This window comes from Coturnix japonica, chromosome 9 (assembly GCF_054131305.1).
Source record: "Coturnix japonica strain WE chromosome 9, WE-NBRP24, whole genome shotgun sequence".
NCBI classification, from domain to species: Eukaryota; Metazoa; Chordata; class Aves; order Galliformes; family Phasianidae; genus Coturnix; species Coturnix japonica.
Window position 1 is genome coordinate 8,325,516 of NC_140671.1, and position 16,309 is coordinate 8,341,824.

The 16,309-nt window shown below is 48.2% G+C and overlaps 2 protein-coding genes across 9 annotated transcripts; one reads left to right on the forward strand and one right to left on the reverse strand.

The window, feature by feature from the left end:
- Nucleotides 1–3,166: 3,166 nt before the first annotated feature.
- LOC107321519 (uncharacterized) lies at nt 3,167–13,606 on the reverse strand. Its single transcript, XM_085556191.1, has 2 exons — nt 5,877–13,606; nt 3,167–3,861 (listed from the first exon to the last, which is right to left on the reverse strand). Exon 1 carries the CDS (start codon nt 13,604–13,606, stop codon nt 12,797–12,799), a length of 810 nt encoding a protein of 269 aa, XP_085412317.1. The 3' UTR covers nt 3,167–3,861; nt 5,877–12,796.
- POP5 (POP5 ribonuclease P/MRP subunit) lies at nt 13,310–15,598 on the forward strand. 8 transcript variants are annotated; one of them, XM_085556196.1, is made up of 5 exons: nt 13,310–13,943; nt 14,014–14,156; nt 14,271–14,374; nt 14,494–14,577; nt 15,306–15,598. In XM_085556196.1, exons 1-4 carry the CDS (start codon nt 13,634–13,636, stop codon nt 14,573–14,575), a joined length of 639 nt encoding a protein of 212 aa, XP_085412322.1. In that variant the 5' UTR covers nt 13,310–13,633; the 3' UTR covers nt 14,576–14,577; nt 15,306–15,598. The 8 variants fall into 8 exon arrangements, 6 of the variants coding, with proteins under 6 accessions (XP_085412322.1, XP_085412321.1, XP_085412320.1 ...); XM_085556195.1 differs by having other exon boundaries at nt 15,333–15,598; XM_085556194.1 differs by having other exon boundaries at nt 14,504–14,577; nt 15,333–15,598.
- Nucleotides 15,599–16,309: the final 711 nt, after the last annotated feature.

The following is a 16,309-nucleotide window of genomic DNA, read 5'->3' on the forward strand; positions in this document are numbered from 1 at the left end:
ATCCCTAAATGAATAAATGAAATACATTTCCCTTGGAGAGGAGGCTTATTGGAGTGTAACGAAAACAAGCGCCATCCCTCCTCCCCTGTGCACACACACACACACCCTAGAGGCTTTTACAAAGCTACAGGAACAGAAATAATTTCGTTTGAATCCATCAAGCATTAAAATCCGTTCGCTGAGGGATTGAAGTGAAAAATGAGCCGGAGACAGGAATTAGAAGCTCACCGCCTGGGCTGTCAAAAGGGATTTTCCCCAGATAGAAAACAAGCAATTGGAAATGCGGGGAGGTAAATCCTTCTCAGTCTCTGACACGTATGCAGACTCTTGGTTCCCCTTCCTGGCCCTCTCTGGGTTCATGGAGCCAAACCTGGACACCTCTCCCTGCGTGCTCTTCAGCCACAGCACCCAACCTTCCTTGGGTCTGCTCTGAGCACACCGAGCTGCACTCAGAGGAGCCAGCAGTGCTTCACATAGTATAACAAGAGCTCGCCAGGGCCTAAGGCAGCAAAGGGAAGCCAAGGCAGCTGCTGAAGTGATAAACTAAGAGCCCCTAAGAACCATTTTATCTACTCTGAACAGTTTTTGAAGAAAGAGACAAGTAGCACAGTTGTCATTACAATTATAATCACTACACATCTCAGTTTATTACCCAAAATATGAACTTCAAGTCCCTGAAAAATAACTTCGTTCTCTCAAGACTACAACAAACACCTAAGCATCAGCTACATATATATGTTTATACACACACACTTTTTTTTTTTTGAGGTTTTGGAGGCTTATTTGCAACCACAAGAACCAGAAATCTGCTTTTTTCAAAATGAAACAAATATAGAAAAATAAGGCAGCAGTGAGAGAGACCTGAGGTCACAGAATCACAGAAACCCAAGGTTGGAAAGGACCTACAAGATCATCTATAGTCCAACCGTCCCCTTGTTACCACAGCTACAACAAAACATTAAACCATCTCTCATAGCTTCTAAACCATATCTCGTAGCTAAGGTCACCCTGCAGAGGTCCAGCCCAGATTATGTGATGAAGCATACAGGATTCATCTCGCATCCACAGGTCCTTACAGTCTTATAGCTGAGCTCTGAGAAAGAAGTGACTGTTACAGCACTGTTTGGTTTTATGCAGGGTAGGCCTCCCCTTGAGTCGGCTGTGAGAACCGAAGGCAAGAATTATTTCTAGTACAGCTTCTGTATGAAGATAATAAGCACAACCCACAGCTGAAAAGGCCAATGTGCCCCTGGGTCTGCAGCTCAGTGATGCAGGACAGACAAAAGTGAAAACACCACGGAAACCTACAGATCTACTAAATCGCATTAATGAGATGCTGAGAAACGTACAGTCATCAAACTGCACTGTGGCTGTATACTGTGAAATCAATTACCTACTTAGTGGAGAAGGAGCAGGAAGAAAGAGGTAGAAAGAAGAAAAGGAAAGGATGAAGAGCCAAATACGAAGTGTGTAAGCTATGGGTGGAAGCCTGCAGAATAACAGGAGCAAGCAGCTTTCAAACCACAGTTCAGTTCCAGACATGAACTGATTTAAGAACAGAGCAGATATAGAGTAAGAACAAAGCAAGCATGCATGCAGCAGGATCCCTTTTGAATTCAAAAGCCAGTTAAGAGAACAGACAACCTCAAGAAGTTTAGTTTAACATAAAATTCAATAACTTTTATGTATGCTAATATGCACCAAGATAAAGACTACAGTTACCCAGATACAAAGAGGTATCTAGGTGCTCATAGTAAATATTGTCTGTTACACATGCTGTCCTCTTTTGTTCTGTAGCATGCTTTCCCCTTGTTCTACAAATCTCTGGTAATAATATTACCACTTAGGTGGCGTTTCATAGCTGCAGATCACACTGTGCTTAACCCAGGGGGTATCATTATCTCTGTTTCGCATATGGAGTCACAGAAGCACCTAAAGATGAAATGAGTCCCCATTAAGATCGGAAAAACAGCTACAGTTTTATAAATTACAGTGTTAGCTTGTGTATACAAGAGAAACCTCAGGAGGCCTAAATGAGATTTGCTGGCAGCATAAAGACTGTTTGAAAACACCCATGAAAAGAGCTTGTCTTAGTGGTAAGCCAGGGACAAACACACACAGGGACAAAGAAAAGAGAAGGTGACAGTGCTATGGTCGTGGGTCAGAATGAATCAATAACAGCTGCTTCAGGAGCTACGCTAGGAAGACTTCGTGTTCTGCTCACATTGATGGTATTCACAGCTGTCTCCCTGGCCTTTGAGGAGATGAAAAGTTATCAGCAGAATCTTACACTGGGACCAGATCATCCAGACAGCTGAGCCTGGGGAAAAGGGCTGGTTGAAGTCACCAATGGCCACACAGCTCTAAGGACAACACTGGGGTGGAGATAAATTTATATCTGTTAAGTTTTACGTGCCATCCCCATTTCTGCCCCCTCCTCCTGCAGAAGATGCTGCTGCACTGAACCTGAAAGGTCTGGTTATAAATAGCCTCTCCCTGCAGCTCCTCAATGAGCCACTGAGGCGGAATGAGTCATCTCTGCCAGCTCCGTGCCCCCCCAAACCGACTGCATCAGGGTGGGAGCATGGCTGCCAAAAGCACTGGTACACACTGTTCTCTCTCAAAGGGCTGTGGCCTTGGGGGACAGGGACGCTAGTCAAACTAGCTCTGCTCATTACTCATAAGCACCCAAAAGACACATCATGTTGTGAGTAAGAATGGTAAGATCCATCAGTAGCACCTAGAAATCAACGCCAGCGCTTCAGCCACTTCTGTTCACACTGTTATCTGTGGCATCCCTCTCTGATCCTCTAACCCACTAGTTGGTTTGTCATGGAAATGACTGGGCATGCCTTCCAATGTCTCACTCAACTTGCAAAAAACTAATCCGTACCAATGTTAGTCAACATCTGGACAGCAAATGGACACGGTGACCAGCATATGATCTAACATAGCCTAACCTCGCTACTAGGAACACTCATGTATTTCCTAAAAGTAAAGAATATGGGAATTTTAACAAGCAAAGTGAGATTTAGATTGGATTATTCCACCATGAGAGAAATCCAGGTGCTCTGAGTAAAGGGATTCCAGCAATTATTTGCTTTGCTTACATGAGCTTTAATTGGAGACAAACAGAGCTCTACTGAAACATGTCTTTTCTCAAGTCTAAGGCATTAAGGATGGGTGTTTAATGAACTTAGTATACATATCTATTCAAGCAAGTAACACACAAGTCCTAGCCAAGATAAACAGGTATCTGTAACATATCATATTTGCTGCAATTAACAGAACACCTGAGAGTGAGTGTTCACCGTGGGGGCAAATAATCTAAACAAATAATGGTTTAAAAGAAAAAGAATATCAGGGAGCGAAGACAACACAAAGCTGATACCAAAGGAGAACACAGAGTTGGAAGCTTATTACTATTAGAAAAGAGCAAAATATGGAGATAGGAAGTGAAGAAATCTGATGCTACATTTCATTCAAATGGAGAATTTAAGGTAATGTGATCCAAGTGATTCTGATATGTTTTCCTTATGCTGAGATTAATGGCTGTGACCACCCAAATATTGTGTGCAGAAGCAAACTCTGGACAACAGTGAGTGTCAACAAGCAGGACAGCAAGCAAGAACGTCATATGGTTCAGAGAATCACAGAATTATAGGGGCTGGAAGGGACCCTGAGATCACTGGTCCAACAGCTCTGCTAAAGTAGGTTCATTACAATAGATGACACAGGAAAGCATCCAGGTGGATTCTGAATATCTCCAAAGGAGAAGATTCCACAGCCTCCCTGTGAAACTTGCTCCACTGCTCCGTCACCTTCCAATTTCAGCTGAAGCCAAAACTTTGCAAGTAAAACCTTGAAGTAGAAAATTTACAAATTTACATTAGAAATGAAAGCTGGTCAGGCTGATGAGGAGTCAGACAAATAGAACAAACAGAGCAACATGTTTCAGTTCTGTCAGCATCTCTGCATTCAGCAGTATGGACAAGAGCAACATTCCACAGGTATATGGTCACTGTACTTCTGCAGGTGTTCCCTGGTGCTGCACTACATGACAGCAGAGGGAACGTTGTCTGCTCTCAGTCATGCAGTGATGTAAGATGCTGACAAAGGCTGGCAGATATTTCGCTACTGGCAGAGGTGATACAGTGTCATCTCAGTGGAGGAAGATGAAGACATGATTTTACATTACTTGGCTTTCCATTTTCCCTCCAGATTTTAATTCACCATCAAACGAGCAAAGTACATTTCATTACTGACTTTGTACTGATAGAGTCACCACTGCATGTGTGTGGCTTCACCACTCCTATGTTCATGTTGTCCTGGAATATTTTATCTTTGAAGATATTACTCCAAAGGGACTCATTGCTCAGGGGGACTGAAATCTTGGAAACTTCTCTCCTGTCTCTACCTTTCTTCTCAGCAGCTAGAAAGTTATTTACCAGTGGCTGGCACCCAGAAAAGGCAGCTCTCATTTCTGTTATCACCTCTATCCTCTCTCTCCTTTCTTCATTATTATCTCCTCTGATACAAAGAACACCTATTTTCTCTCGCCTTGTATCAGTGAATAAAAGCTGAAGATCTTTATGTTCTTGCTTCTCACCGTGCAGTAGAGACAGGCTCACCACCTCTTCTTCTCATCTCTAAATTTTCCAGTAAGAAAAGACCTACCCACATTGCTATTGATCACTATATTCCTTAGCCTTCCTGAGGAATCCAAGCTTTATAGATGCGGTACAAGTGCAGCCTAATTGTGTCCCGAGGGTGTATCTGGGATGAACCTGAGTACTGTCCCCAGCTCCTGTGTGTGTGAAGGCTAAGAAAAGAAATCACAAGGGTCAGTCCCTTGTTATCTATCTCAAACTTCTATCTTCCTTTAATGATGAGAAAGGGACAGAATAGATGAACTCCTGGCATTTTGTGAGGGTTTTTTTTTTTTTAAACATTCTTGGATTTTTCATGTCTGACTAATAATCTAGCTAATAAATTTATTTGTCAATTGAGAAAATTAACTCTTTGATCTGTTGTTGATATTTGAATCTTAATACAACAATTTTAGTCACAACTGTAGTCCTGTTAACTTACCACCTGATCACAGACACAGCAGCCAAGACACAGGATGTATAGAGAGATCAGTACGTAAGAAAGCAAATTCTTTACTCATTTGCAAATATGCAATTTCAGTCTCTTCCAGACATATGGCCAGTGTGCCTTAATGAAGAATCTAGCCTAACAATGGGAGGCAATGCCAATGGCAAAGGCTACGCTTCGACTACCAAACAAGTGAGAGGATGGTGTTTCCCATACCCTAAGCACTACAACATATTTTTCATCAATGAGCAAGAAAATACATTAGTAAGAAGATAATAAGGCATATGGGAGGCAAGAGCATCACCGAGGTTTGAGATTTTGATGGGAACAGAGGAAATACTGGTGAAATAAAATAATATTTAAACAATCTTGCTTTAAATATCTGTAAGGGCCAACACATTCCAAAACAGCCCTTGAGGACATGGAAAAAAAACAAACAACAAAAATCCATCCACCAACTGCTGCCCTAGTCGTCCCAAGACTCCAAGGTGCCTGCCTGTTCAATCGCACACATTACACATGAAAATCAACAATACTGAAACCAATGCACATAAAATAGCTATTTCCATGAAAACATGCAGAACGTAACAGGGCAGCTGAAGCCATGCGGGTGCTGCCTTCTGGTAACACCTACCATTTTCAGTGGTCAAGAAATTAAGACTGAAGAGTCTTGACTGAAGCGTCAAGAAATTAAGAGATAGAAAGTATCTCTGAAAGTGGCTTCTTCTGTTAAACTGCTGCTCCAGTGATCCTATACAGAATATAAAACTCCATCTCACCTGAGACTGAGTAACCGCCCAACATCCAAGTCTGTTTCATCCTCATCTGTCATTCTTTGGCTATTCTGAGCAAGGGAATTCCAGCTCCTGGAAAGAACAGATTGAAGAGAGCAATTAGCCCAAATGCACCCATGGCATTAGCTACAATGGCAGGTGGGAATTCTGGCTTTTGGGCTGGGATTATACAAATGAGCATATCACTCATTCCCCATAAAAGCAGGCCTGTTTAAGGCTGCAGATGCTGCATGCCAAGCTGTGCAGAAATCCATATAGGCTATCTTTACTCATCCCAAGTAGGACAGATTTCTATAGGACTTACACTCCCCTCTCACATTGTGTGGTTTCATTCTTCCCCCAGTGTATTTTTTTCTCCTTTCTATTCACCAGATCCATGTAACTTTCCTATTCAACAGCACTAAGCAGAGACATAGTGATTATGCAATGAGATACATACTGTTTTTTTCATTGCCAAGTGGCACGCTTAGATTGTGGGAACAAATAGAAGAAAAATCCTCCCAAAGCAATGAAGAAGTCAAGTTCAGGTAATCAATCAGCTGCTGATGCCCAGTGGCACCTGCTGGGTGTGCTGTGCAGGAACAGCTGTGGTTGAGGTGTGCTGCCATCCTATCCGACTACAAGAGGGATTGCAGATGATGCAGGTGATTCCTTGTTCAGACAATATCCATTCTTTAATTTTCTTCACTACTCAGCCCCCACCTCCTCCCCTTACCCAGGCAAAATAAAATCTGAAGAGGCAACAACGCAGTCATGAGAACTGGAAAAGAACTGTTGCTGCCCTAATCTGAGGGGGATCTGGCTGCCGTGCAGAACTGCCAGCAGGTCTGCTCCAATAGTCATTTATATTGTCTTCCGCTGGGTTTGTTTTACAGTATGAAAAGACACCACAGATCCAAAGCTGAGCCCAGAGTCAGACGGACGAGAAGTCAGGGTCCAGGGGGGGAGGAAAAGGAGCACGGGGATGAAATGGAAGCATAACCAATAGCTGGGGGAAAAATCCCTTTCTTTTTGCTTTGTAAGACTTCTTCCCCACACTCAGACTCCCCCTGTTCCCTTCCCCAGGCCGTGGGGTAGGGCGGCCTGCTGCGTGGTCCTCAGCTCTGGCTTTAAATAGAAATCAAGCCCCAAACTGTCATTTTGATTTCTAAAGCTGCGGAAGTGAAGGGGCAGGAGGTAAGAGCATCCCAGAGGAAGCAAGGCTCCTCCGGCACAGTGCTGCAGCAGCAAAGCTATTAATAAATGTTTGCAATCTTTTAATCGTTCTGCTAAATTGCCATCGTGTTCCTGCAAACCCCATAGTGTGTCAGTGCAGCTGCCTCCCCCCGCCCGCCTCCCCGTGTTCGTGCATGTGATGAGGGGGAACATCAGGAACACGCTCATATCCGAGGGCTGCCGCAGCGTTAGAGGGAGAATGATTTTGACAAGTGACTTTTAAAACCTTCTCCACTCCAAAGCGAGCTGCCCTATTACTTACACCTATTAACCACTTGGTCTTCCTTCACCAGCACGCCCTGCTCGCTCAGTGCAGATGCTGCACTCTTCTTCATGAAAACACCGCATTGGATCTGTCACGGCTTGGGACACGCTACCTGGGAGGATGCATCTCCTGCCATATGACTGCACTGTGGTTGCAGTCAGTCAGCAGCCACTCTGCCTTCGAGATATTCTCAGCAACAGAACATTTTTGCCCACTTCATCCAGCCCACCACTGAGCTGAAAATCCTCAGGATGCTACACAAACACACATTGCTTTTCAGGCTTTTACTGCAGGGCCAGTTAACCAGAATACAAGTGGACTAGAAAGAATGGGATCCTATTTCTGGTAACAGATAACATTTCCGGATGAAAAGGATTAATACTTTTAACCAAATTGCCTATTCTCCACTCCACGTGGCTGAAGCACAGCCATCACTGTCCGAACCAGCACACAGCAGACAAAGGAAGCCTCCAACGTCACGGTGGAGATCAGCTTCATCCTTTGTCTGCTCCCTCCCCCAGCTCAAACTCCCATCTTTGTCCTAATTATAATAGCATTGGAAATTATCGTGGTTTAAAAAAAGATGCCAGCTTATATAATATTCTTATTGCTTATTAATGATTTCAGAAGGGAGAGCGAGTTGCCTTGCATTGTGGGAATTATGCAAACGAAGGCTGAGCCATACCTTGCTGGGTTCCACCAGTTTCTTATTTGGAAGCCTGATGCATGAGGATTACCATGTAATAACAGATGTAAAGGCTTTTAGTGAATGACAGGCCTGCCACACACACTTGAACAAGAAGACATGACAGGCGTCACATTTCACAGTGATTAGCCTTGGGCACTTTCAGAGGCAGAAGACTCCAGGCGGAGTGACTTTAACCACCCAGCAAGTGTGATAATCCCCAAGACGGCACAGCCTGAAGAGTTTGATTGCTGTTTGGAATGGGAGCTTATGAATAATAATAAAGAAAACATCAGACTGGGTTTTGGTGACACACTTACACGGCGCTGACAGCCAGAAAGACGGGCTGCTTGAATACAAAGTCCTTCCGTCCATCCCTTAATCTAAAATTACTTCCATGCTGCCCCCTAAACATCATCCTCTTCTATATGGTTATAACGTGTGAAAGACTTAATAAAGAGCTGAACCGGAGATTTAGGATGAGCTCCACATGAAACCTCCCCTGTGTTTGTCACTATGGTATCTTTCAGCTGGAGAGCACAGGGAGGGGATGTGAATGGGAGCAGCAGCTCTGGATCCATGTATCAACTCCCGTGGTTTTATTGGAAAACGAGTTTCAATACAAGGTGACACCATCAGTCTGATGCTAAGAGACTATCAAAAGACTGATTCTGCTTCTTGCCCCCACACTTACATAGAAACACCTGCAGCCGGCAAACCCCGAGAATAAACGAGCTCCGTACGAATAATTTAAGTAAATTAATTAAATTAAATGATTTTTAAATGATTTTGTTGATGTCTGTGATCTGACTCACAGATGCTCATCATCTTACAATGCTGATTATATAATAGGAAGTAGATGCGCTTTTCAAAGCAAGAGATGTGCATATGCAGCAGAATGCATTAGGACACGGAGCGAGCTGAAGCTGAGAGCACGTTTCAGGGCCATCCAACCAGCCCTCAAAACCCGCCGTGTTTTTTTTTTAATCCTATGTCTTACCAAATAATAAACATTAAAAAAGCCTCCATGATTTTTCACTTGAACGTCTGTCCCTGCTGTCCCTGTGTTTGCCAGGCTTGGGGCTGAGGGAGCTCTCCTTTGGTCGAGCAATTGGGGCAGGAAAAGGGATGGAGAAGGGACACCCTAAATGAATCAATCCATCCCCCACAGACCCTCTGCTATCCCTGCGCATCCAAACAGAGGGAAAACACAAGCAAACAAAATCCACTTAACAAGCTGTGGCTTAGTCTCTCGACCTGGTTTGAAGGTACATACACCACAACGTCAGTTCTTCCAACATCCCACACTGCATCTCCAACACCACCCAGGACTCTGCTGGCAGGAAGCTGTCCTTGGTGCAGCATCGAGACCCAGGCAGTCCTGGGTGCTGGCATACAACGGGCACGTGCTGGAAGGTGGGGAAAAGTGAGCTCCCTTTGGAAAGATGGAAAATGAAACCAGATGCCACCAATGCTGCGAGAAAGAAGAAACTAGATCTGATCCTTTAGATGACTTGATGGAGTCTGCTCGTGTTCAGAGGCAGAGGGACCAAATTCAGCTCTAATTAAGTCACTAATGTTACAGTGGGACAAACACGATCTTTTGAGCATCGCAGGTATGAAAACAGGGACACAGAAGGTCACACAGCAACAACTCCAGAGATGTGTCTGCAGTTCCTGGTCACGGTGAGCACCCCCAGTCAGCACAGCACAAATCAAAGAGCTGCAATGATTCTGCCCCACTCAAATCTGCACTTGCACACTGCACCCTGCTTTGCCTCTGGGGGGCTTTCAATTACTGCACTGGGCAGATGGACAGATGGAGGCTGGAACAGAGCGGTGCAGAGGCCTCCGGCAGATCAGGTCAGAATGAGCGGAGATCCACGTGCCCTGCGTGGGTGACTGACACACTCCTTGCACCAAGCTGACACCAGGACAAGCTGAGCCCCCCGGCAGCCAGCCCCAGCCCCAGCCTTACCTCCTGCATGCTGCACTGCCCTGCCAGAGCCATGCAGCAGGCAGGCCTTATGTAAGGTTGCTCCAGGACGCTGCAGCTGCAGAGTGATGGATGTGCTGGAAAATGCTTTTCATTGTCTTTCTCATTAGGGAGACAAGTGCTCTGCAGAAAGCATTTCTGATCCTATGCCGCTCGAGGCTGCTGGAGTTCAACACAAAGCCACATAGAAAAAGGGTTGTTCACCATTACGGCACTGTAAGCAGATGTACTGACAGGGCTGTGGCTTACCCTGCACAAGGGGATGCAGAGGAAAGGAAAAGCAAAGAGCAAAGACCTGCTCTACCCATGTAAAAAACATGCTTTGTTTTTTCACCTGAATTCAAAAATCACAGTCTTGTCTCGTTGGCAGACAGTGCTGACCCACACCTGAAGGGCTGGTTACTCAAGACTTGCAGGTTTTTGTTTGCCTGTTTTTCAGACCCTCCTTCACAGGCAGGTAAACTGAAGGGCTTTTGTTTAGTTGAAATGTTTTCCCTTTCCTTTATCTGCAGCTGCTCCTTGGGTTACTGGATGAAAAGTCCCTCAGCATCAGCAATGAAAGCTGCCTCACCAATTGCATCTCCTGCCTCAGTGCCTTTAGCACAGCCCTGTCCCATTGGCACGCTCTAAGATCTGCTCTATCACAAGTACAGCTCTCGAGTGCAGGCTGGAAATCCAGTAAAACTCTCTGAGGCCACCATTAGGTTTATGTCAGTCTCTGCTGTAACTTACAGAACGTCCTTCTCCTCCCTATAGGTGGCAAGAAGACAAAATCCTGCTAATGCTATTGGATTCTTTGAGAAGAAGCAATTTTTCAATTAAACATAATTAAGAGCAATTACCCTTTATCTTCAGAGACCAGAACAAAGAATAATTAATCCATCCTAACATCCCCGCTAAGGAGGCTTTACGAATGGTTTCCTCACTTAGCAGATCACACGGTAACTTCTGTGGCCTACTGCTCCCATTGGGCAGGAAGGAGGGAGCAGAGAGGATCCTGAACCAGCTGATCTGACAGCCCAGGTTCTGCCTTAAGCCACAAGCTCAGAGCTCAGCAGCAGCTGTTTGCTCCTTGCAGCTGCTTGCTGCAAACAAACAGGGCCCTGCCGACAGATTTCCTGTTTAGAAGCAGTTTTGCTGTGTCTGGTGATTAAGAGCACACGGTCACTATTAATCTGAATGGAACGATCCTGTTCTTGACTGTTCCAACAAAAAAACCCTGCAAATTTTGTATTTTCATTATGCATTGATTACATTTACATTAGCGCTCATACGCCAAGGTGATAAAAGGACAGCTTTATTCCTTAGTATATTGATTGATCCGAGGGCTCCCGAGCTAAAAAGGAAGGAAGGGAAATAGAGAAAATGAGAGAGCAAAAAGGAAGGGAGCACAGTGAGAGACAACACATCCCAAGCATTGCATTAAAGCATCTACATGAAAGGCTCCAGGCCAACACGCTCACAGAATGCACTCTTCTGTGTCAGTGACCTTGTAAAGATGAACTGAACGAAAAGCTTCGGGCAGCATCACACTGAGGACCTAAGAAGCAGTTTTAATTTTAGGCAGATTGCTTTGTGTTCAGGCACAGGGTCATCTGGGGATGCAATGTGCACACAGTGGAACAAAACGTAGCTGTCACCCTCATGCCACACCTGATGCTTCCAGGGGGAAGCAGAGCCACGGCTTTGGCTGCACAAGGAAGATCAAACTGGGGTATCACAAGGATGGAGCACCAGCACGTCCTAATTTTACTCCAGAATGTAATTAATTACTTGGCTACATTATGTGTGAGCAACATACAAGACTGGCAGTCCAACACAATATGCTCGAACACGCTGGCTCCCTCTGCTCACATTGTGTCCTTGCTCCCTATCTCTGGCCTGACAGCTATTTACCACGAACAACTTGTTCAATCCTTTTGAACCTGTCTCCTTACCTACAAAACACAAACATCCCATCTAAAAAGGACGAGAAGATTCACTAACTGATATCTGTCTTCCCAGTGAACACACACGCCGGTGATTTTAATTACAGCAAAAACGGGAATGCCAGGAGCTGACTGCATCAATCACAATGCTTACTGCAGCCTATTAGTACAGTCCATTCTACATGACACAAATGGGACTTAGTCCATAGCCTGGAGGTTACATACGCTGCATAAAGCCAAGACTCCCAAAGGCCCAGCTCTCAAAGGCCAATCCCACATGGAGCAGACACCAAAGCCACCTCAGAGGACACCAGGGCTCCATTCCTACAACAGATATAACCTCCCCCATTGTCCAGTCCCAACCTGCTTTTCAGATCAGGCAGGGAATGGCTGGTGGGATCAAAAGCCCCTCAACTATTTCTGACAATGCAGGGCACTGAGCTCACAGCCTGTCTGTGCAGGACAGACTCCCACCCTCTCCTGGCAGGTCTCTGCAGCCACTCTTCAACTGGAATTGCAGAAATCTTCTGGATTTTTCCCTCTCCAGCCCTATTTTTGGAGGCTGTTCTTTCCCACCTTGACCACGTAACTCAGCGTCACTTATGATTTGCTTCTTGAATCACTGGCACAAATCAATACAGCAAAGGTCGCAGAGGATGCAGCGAGGAGGAAAGGAAACAAAGGTGGAGGTGCTGGAATCTTTTACTCCTGCGCTGTCAGCTCAGCACACCGTGAATCCCGAGCAAACCTGCACGGCTTGTGCAAACACGAGCTGTGTGTGCAGGGAGCGGTGCTGGCTCAGGGCTGCTCTGTGCATTACCCAAACCAACAGCAGGGAACTAAGGGCTGTACCCTGAGCGGAATGAAGCAGGACAGCGCTGTCCCAGCACCGTGTCTCTCCTCATCAGCTCCTTGGACCGCAAACGGCGGCTCTGCAAGGCGCAGAGTGCACGCACAGCGCACACGTCCCATCGCATTACAGGGCGCACTGCACTCACGCGGGCTGCTCGCAGCTGCGCCTCTGCAGCAGCACAGAGCGGGGGAGGGAAGGAACGGCAGCAACACAACGGGCTGGAGGGGAACGGCACCGCACAGACAGCACGGCACGGAGTGAGCACACAGCACTGCCAACAGCCCGGGGACACAGCGGGACAGCACGGAGACGGGGGGAAAGAGAGACAGCAGCGCCACGCGGCTGCATTGGAACGGGGCACGGAGCACGGAGCACAGGGCACGGAGCACAGGGCACGGAGCAGAGCAGAGCACAGAGCACAGGGCACAGGGCACAGGGCACGGAGCACAGGGCACAGGGCACGGAGCACAGAGCAGAGCACAGAGCACAGGGCACGGAGCACGGCCCGGTGTCAGAGCACAGGGCACAGGGCACAGAGCACAGGGCACGGAGCACGGCCCGGTGTCGGAGCACGGAGCCGCAGCGCAGCCCGGCTGTGCCCGCAGCCCATCGTACACGTACAGGCCGCCCAAGGCCCGGCCTCGCCGTGCGCTGTTGTCCCCACTGAGGTTCTCGTTGCCACCTGCCTGAAGTGCGGCCACAGGTGACGGAGCGGAGACGGGACGGAGCGGGAGCAGCAGAACCGGCGGTTGCTGCTCATCGCGGACGGGCATCGCGCCGCCGTTTGCGCCGTGTCCTCAATGGAGCCCACGCTCAGTTCGTTCCGCCCGATCCGCCCCGTGCTCACACGCGGCCCAGCCGCCGCTCGACGCCTCCACCCGCCACGAGCGGCCCCGCGCGGCGGATGTGGGCAGCGCGGGACGGAGCGCGCATGCGCAAAGAAAAGGAAGGCAAAGAGGAAGAGCGGAGCCGCGCGTGCTGAGCGGGACGGGAAGTCCCGCCTCCTTCCCCGCCCCATTGGCCGCGCTGAGCGCAGGCCGCTCGCTCATTGGCTGGGAGCAGCATCCCCGCGGAAGGGCCGGTTGGCGGCATGGTGCGCTTCAAGAACAGGTGAGTTGTGAGGCTGCTCCTCGCGGTGAGGCGGCTCCGTCCCGTTACCGGCATCGCCCGCCGCCCGCAGGTACGTGCTGTGCGAGCTGCTCTCCGACGACCCGCGCTGCCGCCGCTGCATCGAGGATCGCGCTGTGGGACTGGCCGTCAGGGACGCCATCGTTAGGGCGCACGGCGACTACGGGCTGGGCTGCTGCTGCGTGTCGTTCACAGGTAGCGGGGCGGGGCGCGGGGTGGGGCGGGGCGGGATGCGGGCGGTAACGGGCGCGGTGTGTCCGCAGTGAAATACCTGAACGCCTACACCGGCACCGTGCTGCTGCGCTGCAGGAAGCCATGCCGGCCGCTGCTCTGCGCCGCGCTGCCGCTCGTGCGACACCTGGAGAGCCGCGGGCAGCGCTTCCACTGCGCGCTGCGCACCCTGCACGTGGGAGGTGAGGGCGGAACCGGGACCGAACCGGGACCGAACCGGCACCTGCACTAATGGAGGCGGTGCCCGATGCGCTCGTTGGGTGCGGGTGGTTCCGAGGGCTGTTACGTGCCGCTCCTGCAGGGACCATCAGAACCTGCCAGAAGTTTCTGATCCAATACAACAGGCGGCAGCTGCACCTGCTGCTGCGGAACTGCGCCAATGAAGGTGAGTTGTGCCGGCCGGCTCCGCTCATAGGGCTGCAGCACAATGACTGTGTGTGCTTTGCACAGGGCACAATGACTGTGTGTGCTTTGCACAGGGCACAATGACTGTGTGTGCTTTGCACAGGGCACACTGACTGCGTGTGCTTTGCACAGGGCACAGTGACTGTGTGTGCTTTGCACAGGGCACACTGACTGTGTGTGCTTTGCACAGGGCACAATGACTGTGTGTGCTTTGCACAGGGCACACTGACTGTGTGTGCTTTGCACAGGGCACAGTGACTGCGTGTGCTTTGCACAGGGCACAGTGACTGCGTGTGCTTTGCACAGGGCACAGTGACTGTGTGTGCTTTGCACAGGGCACAGTGACTGTGTGTGCTTTGCACAGGGCACAGTGACTGTGTGTGCTTTGCACAGGGCACAGTGACTGTGTGTGCTTTGCACAGGGCACAGTGACTGTGTGTGCTTTGCACAGGGCACAGTGACTGTGTGTGCTTTGCACAGGGCACAGTGACTGTGTGTGCTTTGCACAGGGCACAATAACTGTGTGTGCTTTGCACAGGGCACAGTGACTGCGTGTGCTTTGCACAGGGCACAGTGACTGTGTGTGCTTTGCACAGGGCACAGTGACTGTGTGCTTTGCACAGGGCACAGTGACTGTGTGCTTTGCACAGGGCACACTGACTGTGTGTGCTTTGCACAGGGCACACTGACTGTGTGTGCTTTGCACAGGGCACAATGACTGTGTGTGCTTTGCAGAGGAGAGGCGCAGGGTGCAGCAGGCCGTGATGAGCTGCTCCATCACAGAGGAGCAGGCACAGAGTGGGGATGAGGAGGAGGAGGAGGAGGATGGCACAGAGACGGACTGAGCAGCACCTGCTCACCTTTGTTCTGCATCGACCATCTTACTGTGTTCAGTAAAGCAAGTAAAGGTGCTTTTCATGTCCCTGCATGGACTTCATTTCTCTCTTCCAAATGTTCTTAAATAAAATGCATTCAAATAAACCACAAAAGATTACACTGCAGTAGGTTTTTCGCCTCTTTTATTCCAGGATTCAAACCTTTGACTGCTCCTAAGGAGCAGAGAAGCTCAATGTGATCTTCATGCTGAGGTAGAACTGAGCTTTAGGCAGTTGTATGGGAAAGAAATGGAGTTATGCTCCTTCAGTACAGAGAGCAGGAACTTCAGTTTTTGACCTTATTTTCCAGGGCACCTGTTCTTCATGGGGCTGTCTGGTGCTTCAGGTCACAAAAGCACCGATTGTCTACATGGGAGCATAGATTACAGCAAACACAACATGGAACTACATGGCTCAGCTCCATCCAACCCCTTTTAAAACTCATAGGTACAATTACTGCTTAGGTATTTATTAAGGTTACACCAATCAGTTACAGGAAGGTAGCACTGCTGCTCACAGCTCTTGAATCCATGGGAAAACAAGACGCAACTTGAAGGTCTGCCCTTTGGAGACCACTCAAGTAGATACTCCTGTTCCATAGCTTAAAATGACACAAGTAGAAAACAATCGCACTGTGAACGCAGTTAACTGCATACTTCAATTTATTTCATGACTTTTTTCTGTGCCCTCACCAGTTTTCCTGTGTGCATTCGAAGCATTAACAACAAGCTGTGCACCACTCCTGGGCGCTCTGGTTCTTTGTATTCCCTTGGCAAGCTCTGCTCTCCCTCAAGTGTAGTTAGTTGTGACCAAGTGTGAAATTAAGCTGCTTTCAAA